At 43.9% G+C, this 24,187-nt stretch overlaps 1 protein-coding gene across 8 annotated transcripts in view; it reads right to left on the bottom strand.

The window, feature by feature from the left end:
* Positions 1-24,187, bottom strand: part of EPHA5 (EPH receptor A5) — a 226,803-nt gene that overhangs the window by 46,776 nt on the left and 155,840 nt on the right. For 6 of the 8 annotated variants that reach the window (XM_063156546.1, XM_063156547.1, XM_063156544.1 and 3 more), the window contains 8 exons: positions 21,828-21,893; positions 15,197-15,264; positions 13,702-13,827; positions 12,486-12,671; positions 8,881-8,942; positions 7,874-8,083; positions 5,931-6,080; positions 1,303-1,496 (listed from right to left, as the gene is read on the bottom strand). In XM_063156546.1, coding sequence (XP_063012616.1) covers positions 1,303-1,496; positions 5,931-6,080; positions 7,874-8,083; positions 8,881-8,942; positions 12,486-12,671; positions 13,702-13,827; positions 15,197-15,264; positions 21,828-21,893 — 1,062 coding nt within the window. The remainder of the gene's footprint in view (positions 1-1,302; positions 1,497-5,930; positions 6,081-7,873; positions 8,084-8,880; positions 8,943-12,485; positions 12,672-13,701; positions 13,828-15,196; positions 15,265-21,827; positions 21,894-24,187) is intronic. The other 2 variants (XM_063156548.1, XM_063156549.1) reach the window with 1 other exon arrangement.

Raw genomic sequence — 24,187 nt, 5'->3', positions numbered from 1 at the left:
GTCATAAACCTTTTCCTGCAGGTTTGCTGGCACTGACATTACATCTAATTGCTAATAAGAATAATTTCTTCTTCAGATGGCAAATGGCACATGTAAAATAGCCTGAGGAACCAGATGTAGCTTGTATTTAAAAATTAACAGAAATTTCAGGTTTTTCTCTTTCAGTGCATGAAATGCCATGCACAGGGCCATGCCACCAGAGGGATGCCCCGCTGCAGCAGGGGAGATGTGCCACATGCAGCTGTGCAAGGCTCACTTGGAAGGGGTGAGGACAAATGACTACAAGCTCACAGCAGTACATCTCTTTTGGCCCATACCACCAGTCTAACCTAACCTTATCCCCCTCATTCCTGTTTAAAGAAAACACATCTTTTTTTATCCCTCCTCTGAGGAGAAACTTTCCTGAAGGGCCTTTTCCATGGTTAATCTGGGGAACTCCACTGCCATCAGTGAAACAGCAATAATATACATATATATATATTTATATATATATATATATATATATTTATATATAATTTCTTTATGACCTTGAAAGGGACTGTGTGATTAGCAACACTGATGGCTCAGAAGTAAATGTGTGCTCACAGTGAAAATACAAAAAGCCTCTCCAAGACTACTTAGCTCTTTCTTCCCAAGTGCAGCTTTATTTCTTGATTGTGTTTATCTTATTTGTAGCTGTGTAGCTATTCAGATTCATGTTTAAATACAAACTGGCTGTTCTATTCACTTCATGTGGCTTTAGCAAAGGGTTTGTGTACAGTACTTTGGTAACCAGAGACCTGCTCTTCCAATTACCACAACTCTCACGACTTGTACTGGTGGCTAGCATGCCTGGGAATAGTTGTGGAAGGATGTACCTGGACATCCATAAGCTTTGCACATCCTAAGAGTTTCCCCAAGAGGCGCTTTTCATTTGTATTACCAAGATAAAGTCAACAGGCAGATAATTGGAGCAGTATTTACTATCTAGCTCGTGCACTCGAGCCTTGCCTTCTCTAACCTTGCAGTAGAGCACAGATAGTTTTGTCACAGACAAAGTACTGCTGAAACTCCTGTTCCTGAAAGACAGACCACTGTAATTTTCTTTGTGGTAGCAGCACTGCATTTGGGGTGAGTGAATTGCTCATTTGGCTGCAATAGAAAAAGTTGATACGAGTCAACTCCCCTGGACATAACAAAGCTGCAGGAACATTCCCCCAAGAGCATACACTCAGGCTAAATAATCAGAGGGAATCCAGCCCTAGGGGTGGGTGTGCAGACAAGGAGCTTGCTCTGAGAAATGGTTCTGGGCTGAGTGTGTACCTGCTTGATGCATTAACCAAGGTCTTGAGGCTGCTGGGGTTCCGGATGAGCTTGTCCAAGATGCTGACGATTTCGTCAAACTTGGGCCGGCTGTTGCGGTCCTTCTGCCAGCAGTCGAGCATCAGCTGGTAGAGAGCAGCGGGGCAGTCCATGGGACTTGGCAGGCGATAGCCTTCCTCCACGGCCTTAATCACCTGCAGGACACAAAACACAAGGCTTTTCTTCCCCTCATCTTTTGCCCAAATGCAAGCTGACTTTAACATAGAACTTTGGGATCAGCAATACGCTCACAAAAAAATCCAGCCACCCCCCAGCTCTGCACACTCAGTAAGCAAACTCAGTGAGCCCCTCTGTCTTTCGTATTTCCCATGGGATGTGTTGAATAACTTAATTTTTAGTCATTGCAAAATGAATCTAGATAGCCAAGGCACTGCTGCAACTGGGGGGCAGATTGCCTGGTTGCACTTGTTCAAAGCTCAGTTGTGGTCTCTATGTTATATACCAGGAAACTCCTGGAGCCTATGCTAAATCCATGAAAAAGAGCCTACAGGGCTTTCTGGCATCTTCTTGGAGTGCAGTGATTTTGTTTATTCAGATGTTGGCTTCTTTTTAAATGAAAAGGCATGTGCTAGACCACAAATTTGTATTACAGTAATAAAAGTCTGACTGTATTTCAAAAGAGACTTTGAATGCTAATTGATGGATGGATTCAAGGCAGAGGCAGAACAACCATCTCATATATCATTCAATACTGTCTGGGTCTAGTAGTTTCTTAGTGTGGCCACATTTCTGCCAGGAATTTAAAATGTCAGCCCAAGAGTATGTAAATTAAAACCAGGGGAGTTGTTGCACTGATTTCAAATACAAACCATCTATGGTTTTATATCTAAAACAAGTGATATGCATGTGTGTTGCCTGCCCTCTTGAAAGGCAGAAATGAATAAATGAGGGCAGAATTGAGGAAGGCAACTTGTTTTCCCCAGTTTGGGGCAGATTTGTGGCAGGGTTTTAAGCCCACAGCTCCCATTTTGAATCATTACAATTTTCAGGAGAATGCAGCTCGTGTTTCAAGCCACAAGGTTTTGTGTCTGTGCCAAGGGAGTCGTGGCATCTCATCTTCACACCCTCCACTCCCAAGATTCCTTGATGAAAAGGAGCTGGAAGCAGGTATTTGCTATGACCACATGAAAACCACATGTGCTTCACTGTCCACTCCAAAGACTACCTTAAATGCCATTCACTCATTTCACAATTTGAAAATATCCTGTCTTGAAAAATAAGGCTCTGAGATTAGCATGGGTTGTTGTCTTAGTCTTTAGTGGCTAGATGAGTAGTACAGGATGAGCTATGTCAGGCTAGCTCTGCATTTCAGAAGGCTTCAAAATTCAAAATGGATTGGTTTTAAATTGTCCTCCATACAGAGAATTTTTTTAAAGTGTAAGAGTCGCAGGAATGATCCAGGCTGACTGAGCAGCAGTAGTGGGAACCTCAGCCTCTCTGAGGATGTACATAGCAGAGAAGCAGTTAGGTGAGGCTTCAGCATCTCCTCCAAGGGTAAAAAGCACAGCAGAAGATCTGGGCCTAAACATGTGCAGTCTTTTTGTGCCCATCTGAGATTTCATCTTTCGGTGGAGCACTCTCCACCCAACCTACACTTGCAAGGAGATCTCTTCTATGGCCTGGCTGCTGCTCCCAGCTCCACCACATTGTGCTATTTATACTCTCTGTTCTTCACACCATGCTTTTCAGCTGGTCCCTGGTTCCAAATTTGCAGCTGCCCTATAAAGAAAAAGCTTCAGTGTGGCACAGCCATGAGAATGCTATTTGCTGTGTCCACGTCTGTATTTATAACAATAATGGGTCATCCTCCAACTGTAGCAGAAAGAAAATAGTAGCAAGACAGGGAGCAGACCATCTGGCACCAGATCAGAATATCTGAACTATATCTGCAGTGGGGTTATGTGTGCTGGATATTCCTGGCAGTAACATCACAATCAATAGCGTTAACTCAATTTACAGGATGTCATCCGTGCTGGTGATACAATGTAAATGGTATCAAAATGCTGCAAGAAGCTAGAATGCTGAAATAGACTCTTGCATCTGAAGGTGCCTTCAGGCCTCTAGCAGTAAGGGTAGCAAAAAAACCAAAACAAGACTGAGTCACTTGCAGCCACCACAGTGATTAGAAAATAAGAAAACTGGACATTTGCTGCTCCATTCATTGCTGTGCTTATGGATTTGTAAGACTTGAGGGTTTAGAATTTGCACCTAAGGAGGCACTTTTGTCTCTCTTCCTCTTCTGGACGAGCACTATTCAGACTGGGGTGACTGAACTGGATGTTTAGGAGAGGACAATTTGGGATAGTCTATTCCAGTAAAGCAAAGCAACACTCAGTGGCGTTTTCATAGATTCTCCAGTCTGAACACTAAAAATCAACCACTGTGATTATTTAGCTTATCAACCTGTGCAACACAGGCCACAATATTCCTCTGCATAATTTCTGCATCAAAGCCTTATCTTGTGGTCAAACCAAAGCATATTTTTAGAGGGCCATCCAGAAACTAGAATGACTTTAAAATGTGATTTGTATCCTTAAAACATTTTCTGCCCTTTTGCACTTCACCTCCTTTAAAGCAAGCCATCTGTAACAGGGTGAGAATAATTTTGCTCATCATCAGTTGTGCTTGAAAATGATGTGCTTTAATTACAAGCCGTACAACAAGAAACTCTTGTGCAACAGAGTCCAGAATTTATGTGATCCCTTTTTTCTCTGCACAAAGCCAGTGACTCTTCTGTCAACACAAGCAGAGGAGGAAAGAAGAGGAGGCCTTCAGGAGCTGAAGGAGGAAGAATTGCACAAGAAATATGTCACAGCACTGAATTAAGTTCCTATGCCACTACCATCCAGGCACTTACCATCTGCACAAAGGGCAGAGGCAAGTAACAGAGAGGTTACACAAGCAAAGCCTAAGCAGGAACTGATGTTCATAAACATCTCAGTAGTCCTTTGTTTTCTGCTTTCATTCCAGGCAAGTCTGTGCCCCACAGAACATGGAGGCATTTGGGCTTTCTGGAACAGTTCTGTAAAGTGTGGATGCTCACAGTGCTGTGATTCAGACAAGGGACTCCCCTGGCCATAGACCATTACCTCCCTGGCACCAGCCTCAATCTTAGCCTGGCATTTACGGAACAACATCTGTGCTGTGCCAGTACATCAGCATTAGAGATAGTTACAGCGCTCAGTGTGAACGCAAAAGCTTGGCTCTCAACTCCTGCATTCTCTGCACAGACTATGGAAGCAAGTCCCTGTATTTGATTAAGATAAATCCCTGTGTAGGTACATGCTGCTTTACTGAACTTCTTGCAAATGTGACAGGCTCAGCAATGCGGGAGCAGTGGGGCATTCATGCCAAACAGTGTGTTCAGGTCCTTGGCAAGGAGCACGGCATGACCATCTCAAAGGCACCACTCGTTTCCATGCCTGGACTCAAAGTGAGATGAGACAGCAGCTCAGTGTGACAGGTAGTAACATCCGCTGATGGCAAAGGCTTGCTAACAAAACTCAGGGAGAGCAGAACGCTCAGCCAGAGCTCTTGCTGCCAGTGAAACAGAAGAAAATTGCTGGAATGGGAACACTGCTCAAAAAAGCAGAAAGGATGAAACACCAAGTGTGACCAGAGGAAACCCATCCAGCAGCAGGATCTCCACAGGTAGCAGGGCTGCCCCACATGCCCCGTTGGTGAATCTGACCTCACGAGTAGCTGGCATTCTCAGAGACCTTTGCAACTCATAGTTCTCAGAGATGTGAAGAGGGATCTAGAAAATCTGGCTACCCCAGGCTTAATTTTTTTTTAGCCTTAGAGCTCAGAGTAAAATACAGCCCTGCAGTAGGATCAAAAGATCCTTACCCAGGCTGGGACTGGAGCTTCAGTCAGGTGGGAGAGAGTATTCCCAGGCATCTCACTGTTTGGAGGTCCTTCAGAGAGTGGCCTTGAGGTCAGAGGCTCAAGAGAGCACTGGAACCCAGGAGCAAGGGGACACAACTCGAAGGGGACTGTACAAATGAATGAGAGCTGCAAGCACAGACTTACAAGATGTTCACAACTGGAGCAAAACTATTCTCTTGAGATCAGCAATGCAAGAATGACCAAGACTCCTGGAACTCTGTGGACTGCTGTCACTAGATCACATCACCCAGCTTTTCTGCCGGGAAACAAAGCCCTCACTACGACTCTCTTGGGTTTCTGCTTTACGTGGCTGCAGGGGTTTGAACACACAACTGAAATGCTGCCAGTTTATCAGCATCTATCCCCTGGCAGGCCTTTGTCATTAAGCAGAGGAGGGACAGGCTCCAGCTCTAACAGCATTAGTGAAGCTCCAGCGGGCTGCTGGGGGAAGCAGGCTTGCCTCCGTGCAGACACATTTCCCTCTGCGCACAGCCTGTTCTGGGCTGCTGCAAAAAAAAACAGCATCAAAGGGGAGGGAGGATCATTTCTGTCTGGCATGGGGCAGCAAAGCCATTCTTACAGCAGCTCTCCTCCTCCAGTCCCCATTCTGTCTCTCTGACAGCAGAACGAGTGCTGAGCCCCCAAAGTCCCATCACACAGCAGCTCTGGCACGTGCTTACATCTTGGTTTGTCATCTCCCAGTAAGGCCTCTCGCCGTAGGACATCACCTCCCACATCACGATGCCGTAGCTCCAGACGTCGCTGGCAGATGTGAATTTGCGGAAGGCGATCGCTTCAGGCGCTGTCCATCGAATGGGGATCTTCCCTCCCTAAATGGAAAAGAAATGCAGAAAAATCCCCAAAAAATAGATTGCAGAGGAGGGCAGAGAACACGCGAAAAAAGTCGAAACAGCTCTTCTCAGAGCACCAAGGGATGTTATTTTCTCTCTGGAAAGAGACATCGAATTTTAAAGTAAATCTGTTTGACAGCATGGGGCCCCTTTCCACATTATCTCAGCCCATAAGCATTTGTAGGCTGCCTACTAATTGGCTGTCCTGAAGGTTTGTTGTTTGAATGTTGTTTGAATGCTGGGACATGTATAGGATCAACATCTCAATTATGTTGCACGGGTTGGTAAGGGAATACAGTTCCTCCATTTCTGAGAGCGAGCGGGGGAGGAACAGACAGTTCTGAGGCTGAGGAAGACTTTGATCTAACGAGGGCTTCATGCAAATTGCTGCGGAAGTAATTCCCTTTTTTTTCTTTTTTCTTTTTTTTAATGCAGTCCTGGTCCTGCAGAGAGATCTGTGTAGCAGGCACAGAAATCTGTGTGCGCAAAGACCAGCCGGCTTAGCCTCTGCTGTGGGACTCAAAATGATGCCACAGCTGTCAAATGTGCTTTGCCGTTTCCTTTTCTTCTCTCTATCATTTTAGAAATCAAACTTCAGATCAGCTCTGAGAAGGGAAAGGGGAGGGAAAGGAGAGTCTGGATTAAGGAATACTTTTCTCATTGGGTTTAAAGAGCTGTCTCTCTTGATTTATATTAAAAAATATTTTGCTGTGAAGTCCCTTCCTCTACGTGTTGAGCTAAATATTGGAAGGTCTCCCTGAATGCCCCCTAACAGTGTTTGTTATTGGAAAAAGACAGGATTTGGAACACATTTTCAAAGCAACTTTTTAAAAGTCTCTTCTTCCCATAATTATTTATTCACAAGCTCAGCAGCGCATGCCTTAAGTGAACGGCCAGATTCTCAGCAGTGCCAATTAGCACATGGCAGCACTTGGGAGCCGCAGCAGGGCTGGCCAAGAGCCCTTCAGCCTGCAGGGAAGTGCCAGTCCAGCTGTGCACTGGCTCCCATCACGGGGCCATGACTGACAAAAGCTGGAAGGCCTTTCCAAGATGTCCACAGGAACAGGGAACACGACTCAAGACAGCTCCCACCACCCTCAAAACAATACCCTTGGAAAAACACAGTAATAAGACATGCCCAAGGAGTGCCAATCACTGCCATTAATATTGGAGGCTCTCTCCAAGTCTGTGCTGTTGAAGGTGGGTCCTGCCCACCCTCTCTCTCCAGTGCCAGTGCCCTGTGGGCAGAGCAGGGGCAGAGCACTGAGGCTGGATTCTTGGGTTGGGAGAAATTACTCTCAAGCAGGTAACGCTGAGGGCAGTGTGCATTATTTACAGTGGGCACTCATTACACACTTAACAATGTTTTAAAAGGGTGAAATGGTTCAGAAGACCATGGCTCACATCAGAGGATGGGTGCCTAAGCAAAGCAATTGCTCTTTCTTCCCTTTGGTATTCACCAAACAGGACAGAATAGAGCTTGGAAGCATGGCAACTTTGCTACTTGACTCGTGTACCCTACTTAAACTTCGGAGTTATTAGTTAAACTCTGTGTTATTTAAACTCTGTGTTATATAAACCCCCACTATAAATAAAAGGCATTTGCAAAATTAATCTGGTGACAATTAACTGTTATCACCTGGTCTAACCCTGTTGCTCAGTTTAGAGGCTCTGGATTCATAGAAGTTCTTTGCTAGAGAGCCTGAACAGCAAAATGTGGCAAGAAATATGTTCCTCTTGAGCTCAATCAGTTTGGCATCCCCATAACTGACCCTGGTTGTGTACGCCGCTTCAGGGTCATCCTCCAGGACTCTGGAGAGGCCGAAGTCTGACACCTTGCAGACCAAGTTGCTGTTGATCAGGATGTTCCTGGCAGCCAGATCTCTGTGCACGTAACCCATGTCAGACAGGTACTTCATTCCGGAGGCGATGCCTCGCAGCATCCCGACCAGCTGGATGACGGTGAACTGCCCATCATTCTTCTGCAAAAGGAAGGAGACTTTTGATGAGCTGAGAGCCTCTGCACCCTCAGCATTGTGTGTGCAGGAATAAAAATGCAAAGGCAAGTCTCCAAGGAAGGAAACCAGGAAAATTAATAATTCATTACTCTCATGCTCTGACCATGAAGCTTTTCTAACTTTCACTGTTTAGATTAAGATCTCTAGAGACAAAGCTAAGGAAATGTAGTTCTTTTAACTTGAGATCAAGGAATGAGCTGCATCTACTGGTGGCTGATAGAGAGACTGTGAGTGGAGCAAACACATGTGTATAAGGTGTATAAGGGCACCAGAATGGGCTGTTTCTCAGTCAGGCAACTGAACGGCACCAAGTTGCATGGAAGTCCTACCTGCAGGGGTTCATGAACACTTGAGGGGGTAGGAGCTCTTCCCCATGTTGCCACATTGCATTTCTAACCACTTCCCTCACTCTCCCTTCTCCAGCTCTTACATTTCATGGAAAAACTCTGACAAGTCTGGGGTTTGCTATGCTGCAGTACGGGTCTGCTCCTGAACCACACCGCATTTTGCAGGCTAAGTTAATACCTTCCACTGCCTTCTAAAATAAATGTAATATCCTCCAATTTATTCTTACCTGTTTCTATAATTGCATGCCCCAGGTCCTTCATGATGCTGTGTAAATGCAGATCAAAGAGACAACTGAGCTACTCCTGCCCCTGGACAGCACCAACACCCAGAAAACATTTTCATTGGTATGAACCATCTACAAAGAACCCAAAACAAGTCCCCAGGTCCCCTTGGAAAAAGGATCTAAGTAATACCTTTAAAAATGTATCCAGAGAGCCATTCTCCATGTATTCAGTCACTATCATTACTGGTTTGCCTGGAATAAAAAAGTGCATAAGTTTGTTAGGAATTTGTCTAAAAACCATGAGCAATAAAAAAGACTTTTAATAGTATCTCTGCATCTGGATATACAGCCACGCAACACTAAATCTACACCAAGACACTGCTGTCCCAGCAGGACGACAGATGTATTTCCCAGAATATATGTAGAGAAGTAGGGAAATTGAGGAGGAGTGGATTAAAAACTAATACCATATTATGGGTGGGGTACCAAGCCCTAGACTGTTTAGATGATGATTGAGAAGGATGCTGTAGGCTGAAGCCAGGCAGTTCTTGCCTCCACGAACAAGCTGAAAGCTTGCAGAGGCCAAAATGCACACAGCAAAGTCTTTGGATCCTTCCCTCAAGCTTCAACACCCTGAAGTAACAACAGGAGCCCAAAAAGAGCAACAAGGATGATCTGAAGCTTGGGCTTGGTAACCATCAAAACTGAGACTAGGAAAGGTTGGGATTACATTCCTTGTAATTCAAGTGACTACCCTTGCAAACAGATCTGGAAGTAAGAGAAGGAATATTTACACTGCAGAACAAAAGCTCATTAAGTGTGGAATGAGTGCAAGTGGAAATCAAAGTAAAAGTTCTTAACAAAAGACCTGGTGTCCTATTGTTGACAGGAATAATAATGTTTTTCCAAATCTGTTTGATTAATTTTCATGCCCGAGTCATTTTAATGGTAATTATATATAGTTTTTGCTCAGTTTTTAAATCTAATTTCTCGCTAGCTTGCCACAATGGCGTAGCAATAATTAATGTGGTGTGCTCCAGCCCTTGTAAATTCAATGAAATCTTATAAGAACATGTAAATTATTTTTTATTTAAATCAATTTCCATTAGCTAGCACAAAGCACAGACAAAAGAGAAGCTGTCAGTTATTTGTAAAGTGCATTATAAATGTCTTTTATAGAAATGATCAACAAGAGCTGCTATGTGTCATAACATGCACATGAAGGTAAATACTAAAAATCAGCACGTCCTACCCTTTAGATAGATCTTAATTTTCCCATTTTTGATTTCCTTAACTATTTTGCCTAATTTACTGCTTAATTATGTACATAACAAAGGTAATTGTGAAACTTGTCAATCAAAATACTCATTGCTGTGCAAACATTACCTTTGCAGCAGGAAGGACCTGTGCTGCTTCAATTCTTTTACGTTACTCTCACAACTGCTGCCCAAGCTTGAAACTCACCCAAAATATGACTTTTGATATGAGAAATGCACCTTGGGACCATGAAAAATATTGCTGAATAATCCCAAATGAAAGATGGGCCCCACCTTTAAGGATGGCGGCCATCTGTCTACACACAGCATGGGCTGAACGTAGGAGGGAGGAGAGATCTCAGGGGTCGTTGCTATTGGATGGCAAGCATGTCAGTGGCTTTGCAGGGAAGAAGACTCCAGGGATATCTCAAATGTTAATGTTTTGTTTTGATTTTAAAAGCTAAACACACAACTGTAGCATGAGGTCCCTTATCTCTGACGCTTCAAAGCAGCGTTGCAGTGAGAATGGTGTCTTGTTATGCCACCACCCTGGGGGACCTCCTCCAGACTCCTGCCTTTGGATGCCACCAGAGAAAAAAACCAGCAAGATTTCTGGCACTTATGTTTCATTATCTGACTGCTGCAGGTTGGCAGCAATCATGGAATAAATTAACCCCATCTCCAAGAGCATGGAAATAAGGACACAAATAGATAACTTTCAACAAAGTAAATTAAAAGTAAACAGCAGCCCTTCCAAAGTGCTGGGCTGATTCTCTGTGTCACTAGGGCTTCCTCCTGCTGGCATTACATGCTCATAAAATATATGTGGATGGCACTCATGTCAGTGGTGTACCCAGTGCATCAGTGCAACCAAATGGGATGCAAATGAAAACTGCCACTACTTTTGTAAAGCAGAAATAGCAAAAGGTTTGTCTGCAAGAGGACAATGAGCATGATTAGTCCAAATTACTAAGGTGTGCATTTGAACTATATTAGTTAAATACAATGATATTCTCATTAAGAATTAAAACCGGCATAATTAAATTCAATTTAACCTAATTTACTTCCAAGGTAAATCATGATGCAGCAAAGACCCTAAAGATTTTACCCTAAAGATCTGATTCTACAAAAGGCCAATGACTGAGATACTGAAGGGTAAAAGAAGTTAAATACTTAGAGATTCATAAAAATTGCTTTGGTCCATGTAAAAGAAAAGGGAAAACCTATGAAGATGCTGCAGATGTGTGCTGGAAAAAAATTTTGAGCGCAGTAAACAAATATTTACCGAGCTAATGAGAAGCTCTGGGTGCATACTGAATCCAGACTCTAGATTCTCCAAGTCCAATTTAGAAGCAGGGCTCCCTGTGTTTCCACAGCTTTTGGAGCAGACAGCCACTTTATATAAAAGGCAGCTTGCTAGGGAGGCACATTCTCACTAAAAGTGGAAATTCCAACCATCCCCTGAGGCCCCAGCAGCCAGAAGGACTCAGGCCAATGCCAGTAGCAGCTTTCGTGGATGTATAATCATCACTTGCTCTTTGCCCAATATTCCACATTCCTGCAGGGCTAGAAATTGGAGCTCTTACACAGGTCGTCCTCAAGAGATTTTGGTATTTATTAAAATTTTGGGAGAAATCCATTTTGGTTATTTTTTTCTTAAAAGTTTCAGGAAATGCAATTTCAAAGAAAAATGCAAGAAAAGGCTGTTGATTACAAAACAGCATTGATTTTGTGGAGATTACAAGGACAAACAGCTGGAGCCTCTGTACCTTCTCTATTGCAGCTCTGGAAAAGAGCTAATGTTGGAGATGCTTCCTCTGAGGAATGACAAATGGTACTGAGAGCAGCACGTGGCCGCAAATGCCACCATCTGAACAGCAGCAGCTCAGCAAGCTCTGACACTGCCAAGCATGAAGGCAAGAGGGGAGACAGCCATTCACACCTCTGAGGCTGGTGCTTCTACACTTAAAACACAACTTAAAATAAAGAACTAATTATTTATTTTAGAATTTATAATTAGCTAACAAAATAATCCTTGATGCAAATAATGTAGTTCCTCCAAGGTTCTAAAATGGATGAGTAACAACAACTCAACACATTTTCCACAGGCTCAGCACAGCACCAACAGCCGTGTGCTGGGCAATTTGGATGTGCTGTTCCTTTCCCTGCCCTTATCTTTAGTGCATACTGTAATTTGGAGAAGAATTGGGCTGGAAAAGTTACAGAAGGCTGTTTTGCTAACTGAGCAGTCAGACCTCAGTAACTCTCAATCCCTCCCATATGCCAGCACCATGGGCAACTACGATCAGGGGCATCTCCAGCAGATCCCAGAGGGAGTTTGTTTTAATTGTGGTTTTATACATTCCTGACATCTTCACCTACAGTCCTGTTCTTCTTCCCTGCTCCTGGAAAGGAACACTTATTTTGGAGAAATGATGAGAAGTGCATTCAGAACAGGCATCACCTAAGGCTCTCTCCCTTAACGAACTCTCCCAAAGCCAGAGCTCACAGTGAGCAGCCCACAGCAAGTTGCACCTACTTTTTGTGACGACACCTTCCAGGTGGATGATGTTGGGGTGGTCAAATTGCCCCATGATGCTTGCTTCTCCCAAGAAATCTCTCCTCTGTTTCTCTGTGTAGCCCACCTTCAGGGTTTTGATAGCCACTGGAAACTCACGCTTTCCCTGCAGCTTCAGCCTCCCACTGCAGACTTCCCCAAATTCACCTGCAGAAGAAAATGAGGACACCAAAGGAACACATGATGTGCCTGTGTCTACAGGATGCAGCACAGCCTTGGCTGATGGAAAGCACAAAGGGCTGCCCTGCATTCATGGATATGGACTGCTGAACATTGCAGTGATGACTATCTCCAGCAGCCACTGCACCACAAGCCAAGTAATTCATAAGCACAAGAAAACTTAGAGTAAAAACGTAATTTTCTATATTTAAAGAGTTATGCTTTATTTTCCACTGGGCTTTTTTTCTCATTTAATATTCTTGTCTACTATATGAAAGAGCCCTGTCATATCCTATACCACTGTCCTGTGTGGATAGCTGTAAAACTCAAACCACTTGTTTCTTAACCCTCCTTTGGTAAGTTACATGGATGGAAAGCTGTCAGCCTTCCACAGTAACATTTATTTTTATCAAGCTTTAAGAGTTTTATAAACTCTTTACAATTTTATTACTACCTTTTCCAAAAAGTAACCTAAATGGGTTTTTTTCTGGTGAACATTAAATTACATCCAAACCCACAATTTCAGAAGATAGAAAATACTCCTAAGGTTGGATGCAAGTCCAAACAAACAGCTTTACTGGAAACAAAACGGGAGTTTCTTCTTCTAACCAAGGAAGTTTAAAGCTTTGGACTTTGACTTGTAGTTTTTTAATGTCACAGATGACCTCTTATTTTTAATTTTTGCTTCAAGAGTGACCTTAATATTGGGGGATAAAAAGGTTCAAATGGTAAAAAGAATGTGAAACTTAAGTGACTCCTTTCCCTCAGCATCCATTGAAATAGCCCAGCTGACCATTTGTGACCATTTTCTGGACCATTTTCTGAATTTTCAATTCAGCCCCTGAATTTCAAAACCGCAGTCAGTGACAGGTCTATCCCAAACTTCAGCTGGAACATGCTCACCTTCACTTGCAGGGTACCTAACAACTCAAGTATTTCACAGCCCTTCCCAGATCTCTCATGTTAAGAAAGCCAACCCTTCATGTTGCAAAAGGGTCATGGAAATGCATCTCCATACCAGCTCCGATAACTCTTTCAATGGTAATGCATGAAGCTTCAATTTCCTTAGCAAACTCATGGACAGCTTGATTAGGGTCCTCGTAGGTGTGGGGGTCCACATAGGTCCTCACTCCAGGCAGCTTAACTGCAAACACAAATTAAGCACATTTAATGGCATACATCATCACGCAAAATGGGCATTACACACTCCTGTCCCTGGCACTCTGCTCTGCTGGAAATTTATTTCCATGGTGAAAATGAGTATCATTCTTGAAAATTGATATTTAGTTTATATGTGACATATGTGCAACTTCGGCATATTTAGCAAAGCACAGGAGTGCTCAGCTGGAATGATGTGCAGCTAAAAATCCCTTTTGGTGCTATGTGATGGATTTGTCCAGCATCTGGTAGAAAAGGATTCCTTTCTGTAGCTAGAGAGGGTACACCAGGAGGAAAAGTACAAATAGCAGAATGTTACAGGAGTAACTTGCAAAGCAAGCTGGATGGATGGGGGTTGATGGAGAGCTGAAATAAATAATGCCCTACCAGTCACACATCAGCTAATCAATCGCCCACATTATTTCAGATGGAGTTACTGAGATTTAAAAGAACTGCATATTTGCAGTACAAAGCCTGTGGGTTGTATCAGTATGAATATAATCAATAGCAGGCTTTTTCTCCAGGACTTGAGAGGGGAAAAAGTATTTTCATTATCCATATTATAAGTTTGTTTTGACAATCATTAAGGCTACTCACATGAAGAATTGCTCATCAGTCTAATGAGACAGCTACATTACACTGTGGCTCTTAATTGATTTGCTTCCTGCTGCCTTCATTACATAGCACTAATGGAAATTTGACTTTCACTCACAACGTCTTTGCCTTTTCCACCCCAAAAGGCACCTCACTGTTACCCATCCCCAGATCCCACAGCTCTTGATGAAGGAAGGACTGATAGCAACCACAAGATTTACTTTTTAGTATCACTGCAGAGGGGTTTTCTATACAAGGGCATTAACACAACATTTCTGAAAGCTTCCTAGGTGCAGAAATAGGTGTTATTCCTCACACCTCTGCAGAGGCATTCAAGCTGAAGATCAGCAGTGGGCTTGGTCCTCACAGCTGCCTGGGGTGAAGCAAAGGTTTCAAACAGGTATTTTGGACTGAAGCATCCAGACCACGAAAACGTTGGGTTGTTATGTGCTGAGCAGAAAAAATTAATAACATCTTGGCTCACACAGAAAAGACAGAGGAACAAACCGAAATGGCTCACTAGAATGATCTGGTGCAAACATACAGGTGTGAATAGCTCAGCACATATAAGGACTGTTCAAATCTTCAGTTCTCTGTGGGGCTTGCAGCAGGGGCAGGGGGGAACTTCTGCACAAACAATTCTTTTGTCAATTACCACCAAAAGCAGATTTTTTTTTTTCCTTCAGAAAACCACCTCTCAGTTGAATTTCTCATTACCACAGAAAGCCAAAACCACATATATATGTTTGCTCTTTACTCACTGTGGCCATTATGAAAATGCATCTTTTCTTCTTCTGGATCTTGCTTAGCCTTGCTATAGCCACATCGCCTGGGAAAAAAAAAAACAAACCACAACAGAAGAGTATTTTTGTCTCTGGTATGGCAGAACTCCATTCTCTACTTTGAATCACACAATGCACAAAACCCCAGAGCAGTGACGAACCCAACCTCTCTGGTGGCTCTATTGCTGCTGTCCCAGTTTTAGCTCATCAAACTGGTTGCAATTTCCCAAATGGGATTCAGGGCTCAAGGCCCATGGATTTTCAATTGGACTTGTGTTTCCAAATCCCACAGATGCTTCCAAAAACTCCACTCTACCTGACATTTAATGCAGCTATTTTTAAGAAGAGAAAGCAGGAACAGGAAGGACAATGAAAGGGGAATGGGATGAAACATTAGAATTGCAGAAACAAAATCTCCTGGACTGCAGAGCTTTTGCAGGCACTGGGGTGTATGTCTTGCATGCTCCCCTTCATCCACTGTGCATTTGGACAGAACTTTAAATTATGGTATTTTAGAAAATGGCCTTGTGTAAACATTAACATCTTATATACATGCAAAATAATGGCTTAAACCAAAGCAAAACCAAACCCGTTGCCTCATTGCCTTCAGGTGTCTCCTACATATTGTTGGCTCTGCACAGCATTTCATGCACATCTCCTGTCTTTCCACAGGGGAGCTGCCATTCATGGGATCCGCTCTGCCCAGCAGAAAAAAGATGGAAGAAGGAAAGCTGCCTGACCTATCCTGCTCCCACATTAGTGCCCGACAGTGCAAGGACAGTGCTGGACACTACCATGGAGTCGCAACTACAGTTGTATGCAAGTTGCATCTCCCCCAGGGAATCTCCTATTAGTTTTTGGTTGCTCTTCTGTGACTCTTCATTCTTCTCATTGGTTTTCTAGGTGACAGTTCTGCATTAGCATTAACTATCTGCTTTGGTGGCATTTCTGAGATCTGCTTCACTTGGACAACCACATGGAAGCCCCAGGACAACTGCAGTGGCAAGAAAAATTGCTACACACGCACACACACACACACATTTAAAAATACAGGACAGGATGACGTATGTAGGATACACATACATATGCCTGTCCTTCCAAGGACCTGATAACACAACCGGAAACAGGAACTGGATCATCCTACAGAAAACTGCATGAACATGAGACTGAAGGACACTGTTTGGTAGAATGAAAAGCCTGGAACAGACACCTGCAAGCCAGCCAGCATGCACTAGCTGGCACACCTCAAAGAAAGCCTCAGGCCGTTAAGAAGCCACTTAAAGCTGAGAAACCTCTCTTCCATTGCTTCTGTGATTTTTGAGCTAGGTGCATGTGAGCACTCCAGCATCACTCACAGCAAGGAGGAGCATATGATTAGCAGGAACAAAACTGCAGTTAGAAGGAGGCAGTAACAGGAATCTGCATGAAATATGCTCTCAGCATGAAGTCCTATTACAGGGAACTGCTGTCTGCCCAGATGCAAGGGGCCAAGCAGCCTTTTGGCTATAGGATTCTGGCACTGGGTTTGTGAAATGATCACAATTACAGACAAAAGCCCGGACACGATGAGACCCCAACACTGAGCTGGACTCAGCAGAGCTGGATGCTGGACAGTTGAGGAGAGCAAAAGCAACATGAGCTTCTGGAGCTATTCCAAGGAAGAGGAAGCTTACCTTGGGGACAAAGGAGACCTGTGCTACAAGGAGAGGAAGGAAAAAGAGATTGCAAAGGTTGTGCAAGCAAGGGGAATGGGTCAAGAAGACAAGGGAAGGTTGGCAGGCAGTCTGGGGATGCAGGCAGGGAGATAAAGAAGTTGCACTTGATAAACAGCCAGGCTATACATGCAGGGCATGATTTCAGTAGCAGCAACCAAGCTAAGACCATAACACTTTGAATGCAAACCCCACAAGAACAGCACTGAGGTGCCCAGAGATGTGGCTCAGTTATCTGCATGTTGGTGCTCATTGCCTTGCTCTAAAAGCAGCAGTGTCATTTCCTGAGATGGGGTCCTGCATCATTAACTCAAAACCTAGGTACTAGGTGTGCATGGAGACTCTGGGTCATTTCAAAGCACATTCTGGTGTTCACAAACCCTTGGTGAGAATAGATTCTTCTTCATCATATGACCTCCCCTTTAACTAAATAGAGAGTTGAGTCTCAGTATCAAGTCTCACTTCTGGAAACCCCAATTATTTCTGCTGCAAGTTGCCGAAGTTACATCAGATTTCTGCAGAGCTAACTTTTCTGGATGGAGGCATATGACTCAGTTTGCCTTTTAAAAAATACACAAATAACTCAGCTCATCCTTCTACCAAAAGCACGTATACTATACTTCTGTTTTGCCTTTTGGAGCAAATGCCCTTATCTCTTCCTCAGGCTTGGAGCACTTTGTCTGTAAAAATGCTTTTCTAACATCATCCTTTCTATGACCTACATCTCCTGACTCCTTGACCGTAAATATGGGAGACAGAGAGACGCCATCCCCTGCACAGAGTGATCCAAGCACACCTTGCTGCACAACAGTCCATGTTTTACTGCCCAGGGATGCACTCCAAGGGCCAACACAAACCAGTTGGCTGCAGCTGCCCTCTTCTCTTGAGCTGGGTAACACATACAGCAGCACATCACATTAGCATACAAAATCAGGCTCTGGGACGCCTGAAGCATCATTAAAACAAGCCTTGACAAGACACATCAAAGTGAAATGGCAGCTAGTGGACTGTGACTGTCAAGCAACAGTTGGGTGTCACTAATAACGCTTGCTGCAAAACCTGCCATCCCTTGTGCCCTTCACACACTTTCTCAAACTACCCAGAGTCCACACTGACTGGGGCCAAACTGCGCTTCTTCCATTCTTGACCTTCAGATGCTTTAAATAACACACACAAGCAGTTTTTTCTCCTGTCTTCTCCAACTAAATCCCATAAAAATCTATAATTTTGGGTTAACAGTCCAGAGTCGCTTTGTGAATCTTACTGGCAGATCAAAGTACCTAAATATTGTGGCTTTGTAATATATTTTGGGCAAAAAAAAAAAGCTCTCAATTGCTTGTGAAATAATCCATTTCTGCATGTGCATTTGCTCTTAATATTTATTGGCTAAGCTGTGAGTCAAAAGCTCTGATGGAAGACTCATTCTCTACTTTATTATCACTGTACAAACCATAGATTTCCTATATCTTTTCTGTATCATGCACAGCAAAAGCATAAAGATCCTGACACTCGCTTCATCTCCCACTGAGCTGGAGACGCTCAGCCAAAGAGGTAACATAATTCAGCAGCACACCTGAATCTCAATTCATTTACTCCTGTTGTGGGTTTGTCCCAGTTTCTCTATGTGGAAAGCAGATGCCTTCCTTGCACAGCTCTGTGTTTTTCCATAAAAGTATCAGAGGTAAAAAGAAAAGTGAGACTTTAAATATTCTTAAGGCATCATGTCTTATTTAAAAACTACTTGCAGATTGGCAGGCAGCTCATAAAATATTTATGGAGCAGATTATAAAAGTGAAGTTATAAAATGATCCCTATATAGGTTTATAAAATATAAAATGGACAGGCAGAAAGATGAACAATCCAGCTGGGAAGCCAATGCCCACTACCTTGCATGACAGAAGCCAATTCACAGAGAAAAATCCTTCACAAAGTGAGGCAGAAAGATGCTTGCTCTCCCTAGACTGATGGAGATTCTTTTGTTTCTGCCCTGTGTTTCAGGATACCCTTGCTAGGTTGCGTGTGGCCCTTTGGCCAGTCGGGGCATTCCCCTGAAAAACACAGAATGCCCAAGGGAAAGAGTTTTCATCTCCCTAGCCAGGGCCACCATTCTGGTCACAGCCCAGGCAAGACACAGCCAGGGGACTCTGAACCTGGACCTTGGGTGTCAAGCCCTGGGTGGTGATGTGAAAAAATCTTGACATACTTTTTTTACAGGCATAGGCCAAAGCATTTCAGCACACAGCCAAGGCATTACTGGAAGTGCAGGTGGGGACAGCATTGAGACATCCCTGATGAGGAAAGGGACTTCACCTTGCCAGGTGCAGTCAGTACTATCGAACAGGTTGTGCCCTGAAGCAGCATGCAATCCCTCATCCCAGTCTTGCAGAGACCTACACATGTATTTAATCTCTCAAATATGAGATAAACGAAGCATAGGCACTTCTCTGAAACAGAGACAAAACACTTTTTTTCAGGGGTGAGACCTTCACTCAGAAACATGTCTTTTACAATAAATCAACTTAGAGGGATGCTTCCAACCCATCTCAAGCTGTCACTTTACAGGAGGTTTGCAAGGACTGCAAGGTTATTGTTTACAAGGGGTTAGTGCTTATTTCAGACTATTTGTTCCAAGATGTTAAAGCAATAGAGCTGCATACGTGTTGCAGTGCAGGATCACATTCCATGCAGAGGAACAAACAAACATGGATCTCTCCATCTGGCCAAGATCCTGTTGCCTCAGCTCATGTGTGGAGACAATAACTTGTTCAGTGAATAGCTTTATCGTTGATAAACAATGCTGATACTGAGCCAGAGGCAGAAGACTACCACTAGTGATGTTAGTTTGTGTTCAGCATTTGCCTTTGCTGTTTGCAATCCTAGGATAAATTCAGTATCAAAAAACCAGGGAATACTCAAGGGACTGGTGTAAACTGAACAGCTTCTATATTGGAAGTTGCTTTCCATTTTTCTGTTCACTTTCCTCTTGCACAAGACCAAAAGAGCAGTAAAAGGTCTGCTGATGACAAGCCAAGACCTTTAGCTCAGTTCAGAAGATCCAGGAGATGGCTGGCCTGAGAGGAACCGGGCAGATTCCCTTCCAAAGGGCTGCAGGCTCACAATCTTCTCAATCTTTGCTTTCCCAGCACTGCTGTCCCCCTCTACACTTGTGTGACCCTGTGTTTGACCTCTGATTAACTTGGATGCCTTACAAAGGAAGTTTCACGAATCCAGCAGTGGTATTTTTAGCCTTTAGTCCTTCCCTGCCTTTGCGCTGAATGACTCCCTGCTTTCCTAAACCACTGCCAGAACAATTAAAAATAATTTAAACAAGATACCGTTTTCCCCTCTTGCAGGAAGCTCCCTCTGAAGTGATTTCCATAAATCTCTCTAAACAGGTTGTCGTGCCTTTCCATAGCACAGCCAGTGGCATCCGTGCCTTGAAGTAACTTCTCCCATTTCCCCCTCCCAGCCTGCTGCTACATTGGTCTCCCTGCACCTCAGGAGGAAACCTGCAGAGGGTGTTTTCCAGGTCAGCCAAAGCCTTGTGCGTCTTTCTTCTTCATAGCCATCCACTCCAGTCCTGGTCCTCTCTGAGAACTGTTTTCCATTGCTGTCATCCTCCATTGGGGGCCTTGATTGAGGACATTCGAAGCATGACTTGCAGCCAGGGACTGTGCACTGGTACCACAGGCATGATAGACAGTAGAAGTACTGCAAGGTTTTCTTTCAGAGCAATCATTGCCAAAACAGTGGTCCACATACCAGAACAACTTTTTACGGGCACACACTTTGAGCTGAGCATCCTTGCCTGCTAAATCTGCTCTTAAGCACTGAAAAGTCACAAAAAACCAAGTAAAAAATGCTCCACCAGGGGGAAAAACCAAAACCCAAACTCCTTCTCTATCAAAACAAAAAATACAGCACCAGAAGACCAAAAATGGTCCACCTTAGCGACTGCTGTGCCCCACAGCAAGGAACTGCACCATGACCCAGCTACCACCATGCAAAGCTTCAGCATCCCCCGGAAAACACAGCAGAAGAGTTCCACACCTCTCACCAGCTATGCTGAGAAAACTTCCCAGCTTAACAATGCATGTGGGATGTCTCAGAAATTCTGTGGTCCCAAGCAGCTGTCTGATGGGGATGGTGAGTACATGCGTCTCTTAGGAGGCTTCGGAAGATCTCTGTCTACACAAATATTACAGCTGATTCTTCTTTGGGAAGCAACTCAACTGGCATCCAGTCAAACCAACAGAAATTAAAATCACCCCTCCTTTGAGCAGTTAGAAAAGAGGGGAGTACAAGAGAGCAGAAGGTGGTGAGGCAGCCCAGGTGGTGGCAGAACAGGACAGCATGCAGCATGGACACACACCTCAGGACACCCGCAGGGATATGCCCACTGCTGCTGGAGCATATCGGGGGCAAGCAGCACCATGGCATTGCTGTGTATGTCATACACTGCCCTCTGTGTCCATGACATACACCCCATTCCACTGGCATGCATGTCACATGCCACCAAATAAACACTTTCCTGCTCCCGCCTGCCCCCTGCCTCCTCTGGGACACATTTCCTCCCCCCAGCCCCTTTGGATGACAAGAAGCAGGACTGGATGGGTGTCCAGCATCCATGGTGTTTTATCAGACACCTGCTGCAGTGTCTGGATTGACCATGGCATAACACAGCAGGTTTTTGCCCCTGAGATGCCTGCTCTTGCTGAAGATACACTTTGCTTCAGGTCACAATATTTCCAGTTGTTGAGATAGACAAGCTGGGTACAGAGACCAGATGAGAAAGTGATTTCCAGGCCAGTACAAGAAAGGAAGGGAGAGGCAGACTGTGCACAGAGAACACGGACGGAGGACACGGAGTAGGAGCCAGCACGGGTGGGAACACTGACCATGTTAGGCTCGGATAGGCAACAGCACGCAGAGAAGAAGCCCACCCACAGCCATGATCGCAGCAACTGAAAAGCAAACAAAAAGGCCCAGGATAAGGAATAATCCCACCGCCCTCGCAAGGTGCAAATACATTCACAACATTTCTGTATGTATTTTCTTCCTTCTTATTGCATTTATTATTTGGACCTGAACACCCTGGGCTCCAAAAGTTTCATGGCATGTGCTACTGTTGGTGAAACATGCCTTGGGGAGAGTGTCTAGATCCTGGTGCTGTAAAGCAATTAACCATGTGCTTCCTGTACTGGAGAACCACCATCAGGATTAATGGGGCCACCCATGTGCTTAAACTTAAGCGCCTGCCTTGAAGCAGGCAAAGTGACTTATTTTCCACAAGCGTGCATGTGGTACAATTACAATTGCCTTTAAAAAAGGAGAAGCACTGAATGAATACGAGCCCTGCTTTTGCAGATCCTTATGCATGTACTCACAGAGCCCCTTCTGCACCTCCTTGTGCCAGGGAAGCTTTGCACATGTTAGGTATCTGCAGAAGCAGGATCTTGTGAGAGCATTCAGCCTAAATAAACTCAAAATATGGCGAGCTGAAAGGCACTCCATGCAGCCACAGCTTGCCTTTGAAGGCTGCTCAGCCATTACTTTAATCAGACTACGGGTTTGCCTGGCATCAGTTCTCAACCCAATGCTGGCGGCTGCACCTCAGTATTTGCCCTTTATCCCTTGTCAGAGAACTTGTACGCACAATTTTTCTGTTACCAAATCTATTAAGATAGTTAATCCTGGAAAAGAACATAGTGCAGAAGAAACATCAGGAAGGACTTCAGTACAAGCAGGAGCCCAGTGGTGCAGGTAAACTCAAGTTAAAGTCAGCTGAAGATCTCTTCATTTCTCCTCAGTCATCACAAGAAGTCATTCTTGAAAAAAATCCTGTGCACATCAGATTTTTATACAGTATGACTTACAATGTCTAAATACATTAAAATCGTTTATTTAGACAAAATTAACATTCTACAACTGCATTGCCTTAAATTATGATGCAAAATAACTTCAGGCATGCAATGATTTACAGAATTATGCACTGGATTATGTGCTTACTTAAATTAAAACTGGTGAAGAATGTCTTCTAAGCTCCTTTTGCATCAGCAAAATAACTTGCTAACATTTTCTAAACAGCAATGCCAATATCTCTAACTATAATTAACAATATTTTCTATTTTCATAATGCCCCAGCTTGTTCAGTCATACTAATATGGAAGGAGATCAGCCTTCATTAACCCACTCTGTAGATCCAAGTTAAAACCAGAGATCCAAAACTCAAAGATACACAAAGGGAACCCAAGCACTAAATATCTTGAGTCAATTTTGCCATTTTCTTCCTTTAACCCTGCAGGATCTGAGTGCAGGGAACTGGTGCATCTCCAGAAGATGAGTTTGGCTGTGACCCTTTAGATTATGTTTCAGCCTGGAGATCCCTTTCCCCCTGGCATTTTCTAATGCTGCTGCCACCAGACCTTCCCACACCTCCACACCACTCAGCATGCCAAGTCAAAGTTTTCCAAACAACTGCTGAATTAACATGAAAAGCAGCCACTTCCTTAAAATGAAAAGAGCTCAACACTTCCCTGAACAAAGAAAACTCTTTAAGAGCTCATCAGCAACAGGGCTGCTCTGAGACTAAATCAGTTCCCTGTGCTGAATCCAGATCTCACTCTTTTTATGCAGAGTAAAAACGAAATGTTCAGGTGCAAGAGAAATGTACTTCAGTGTAGCCTTGCTCCTACAAACCCATCAGCTGTGCACTTGTGGTCAAAATACTCTGAGGTTTAGCATTAGGGAAGATCTAAAGTGCTTAGAAACAAACTAAACAAGATCGGCAGACAATAAAATTCACTTTCCGGTCCACGAGCACTTGGTTAGGTAAGTGAACTTACTAATTGCTCTCAACAGTCAGGACAAAGGAAGATTTATTACTACTTAAGTTAAAAGGATGGCTTGATTTGGCAGATAAACTTCAAAATATAAAAATCCTGAGGCAAATAAAACCGATGTTAAACTCAAGCAAAGCCATCATGCGTCTTGTGGCCACTGGATTTGGGTGCCTGATGGCTTCTAGCAGGGGCCCAGCTCCCATCTCCTCCTTTCCTGCAGGGCTTTCTTGGTCTAAAAACTGAGGAGCTGAAAGCAAAAGCCTTCCAGACAAGATCAAATGCTATGGGTAAGACTGAAATGCTTTTTAATGAAATACAGCTGGTTTTCTCCAGGGTTTTAGATCTTTAGCCATCAAGCTGACCTATACTGGAGAGCAGAGTTGAACCAAGCACTGAATACATCAATTTTATCTGCA

This window comes from Melospiza melodia, chromosome 5, assembly GCF_035770615.1.
Source record: "Melospiza melodia melodia isolate bMelMel2 chromosome 5, bMelMel2.pri, whole genome shotgun sequence".
In the NCBI taxonomy this organism is placed as follows: domain Eukaryota; kingdom Metazoa; phylum Chordata; class Aves; order Passeriformes; family Passerellidae; genus Melospiza; species Melospiza melodia.
The sequence above is the reverse complement of the archived record's forward strand: the minus strand, read 5'-3'. Positions and strand labels throughout refer to the sequence as shown.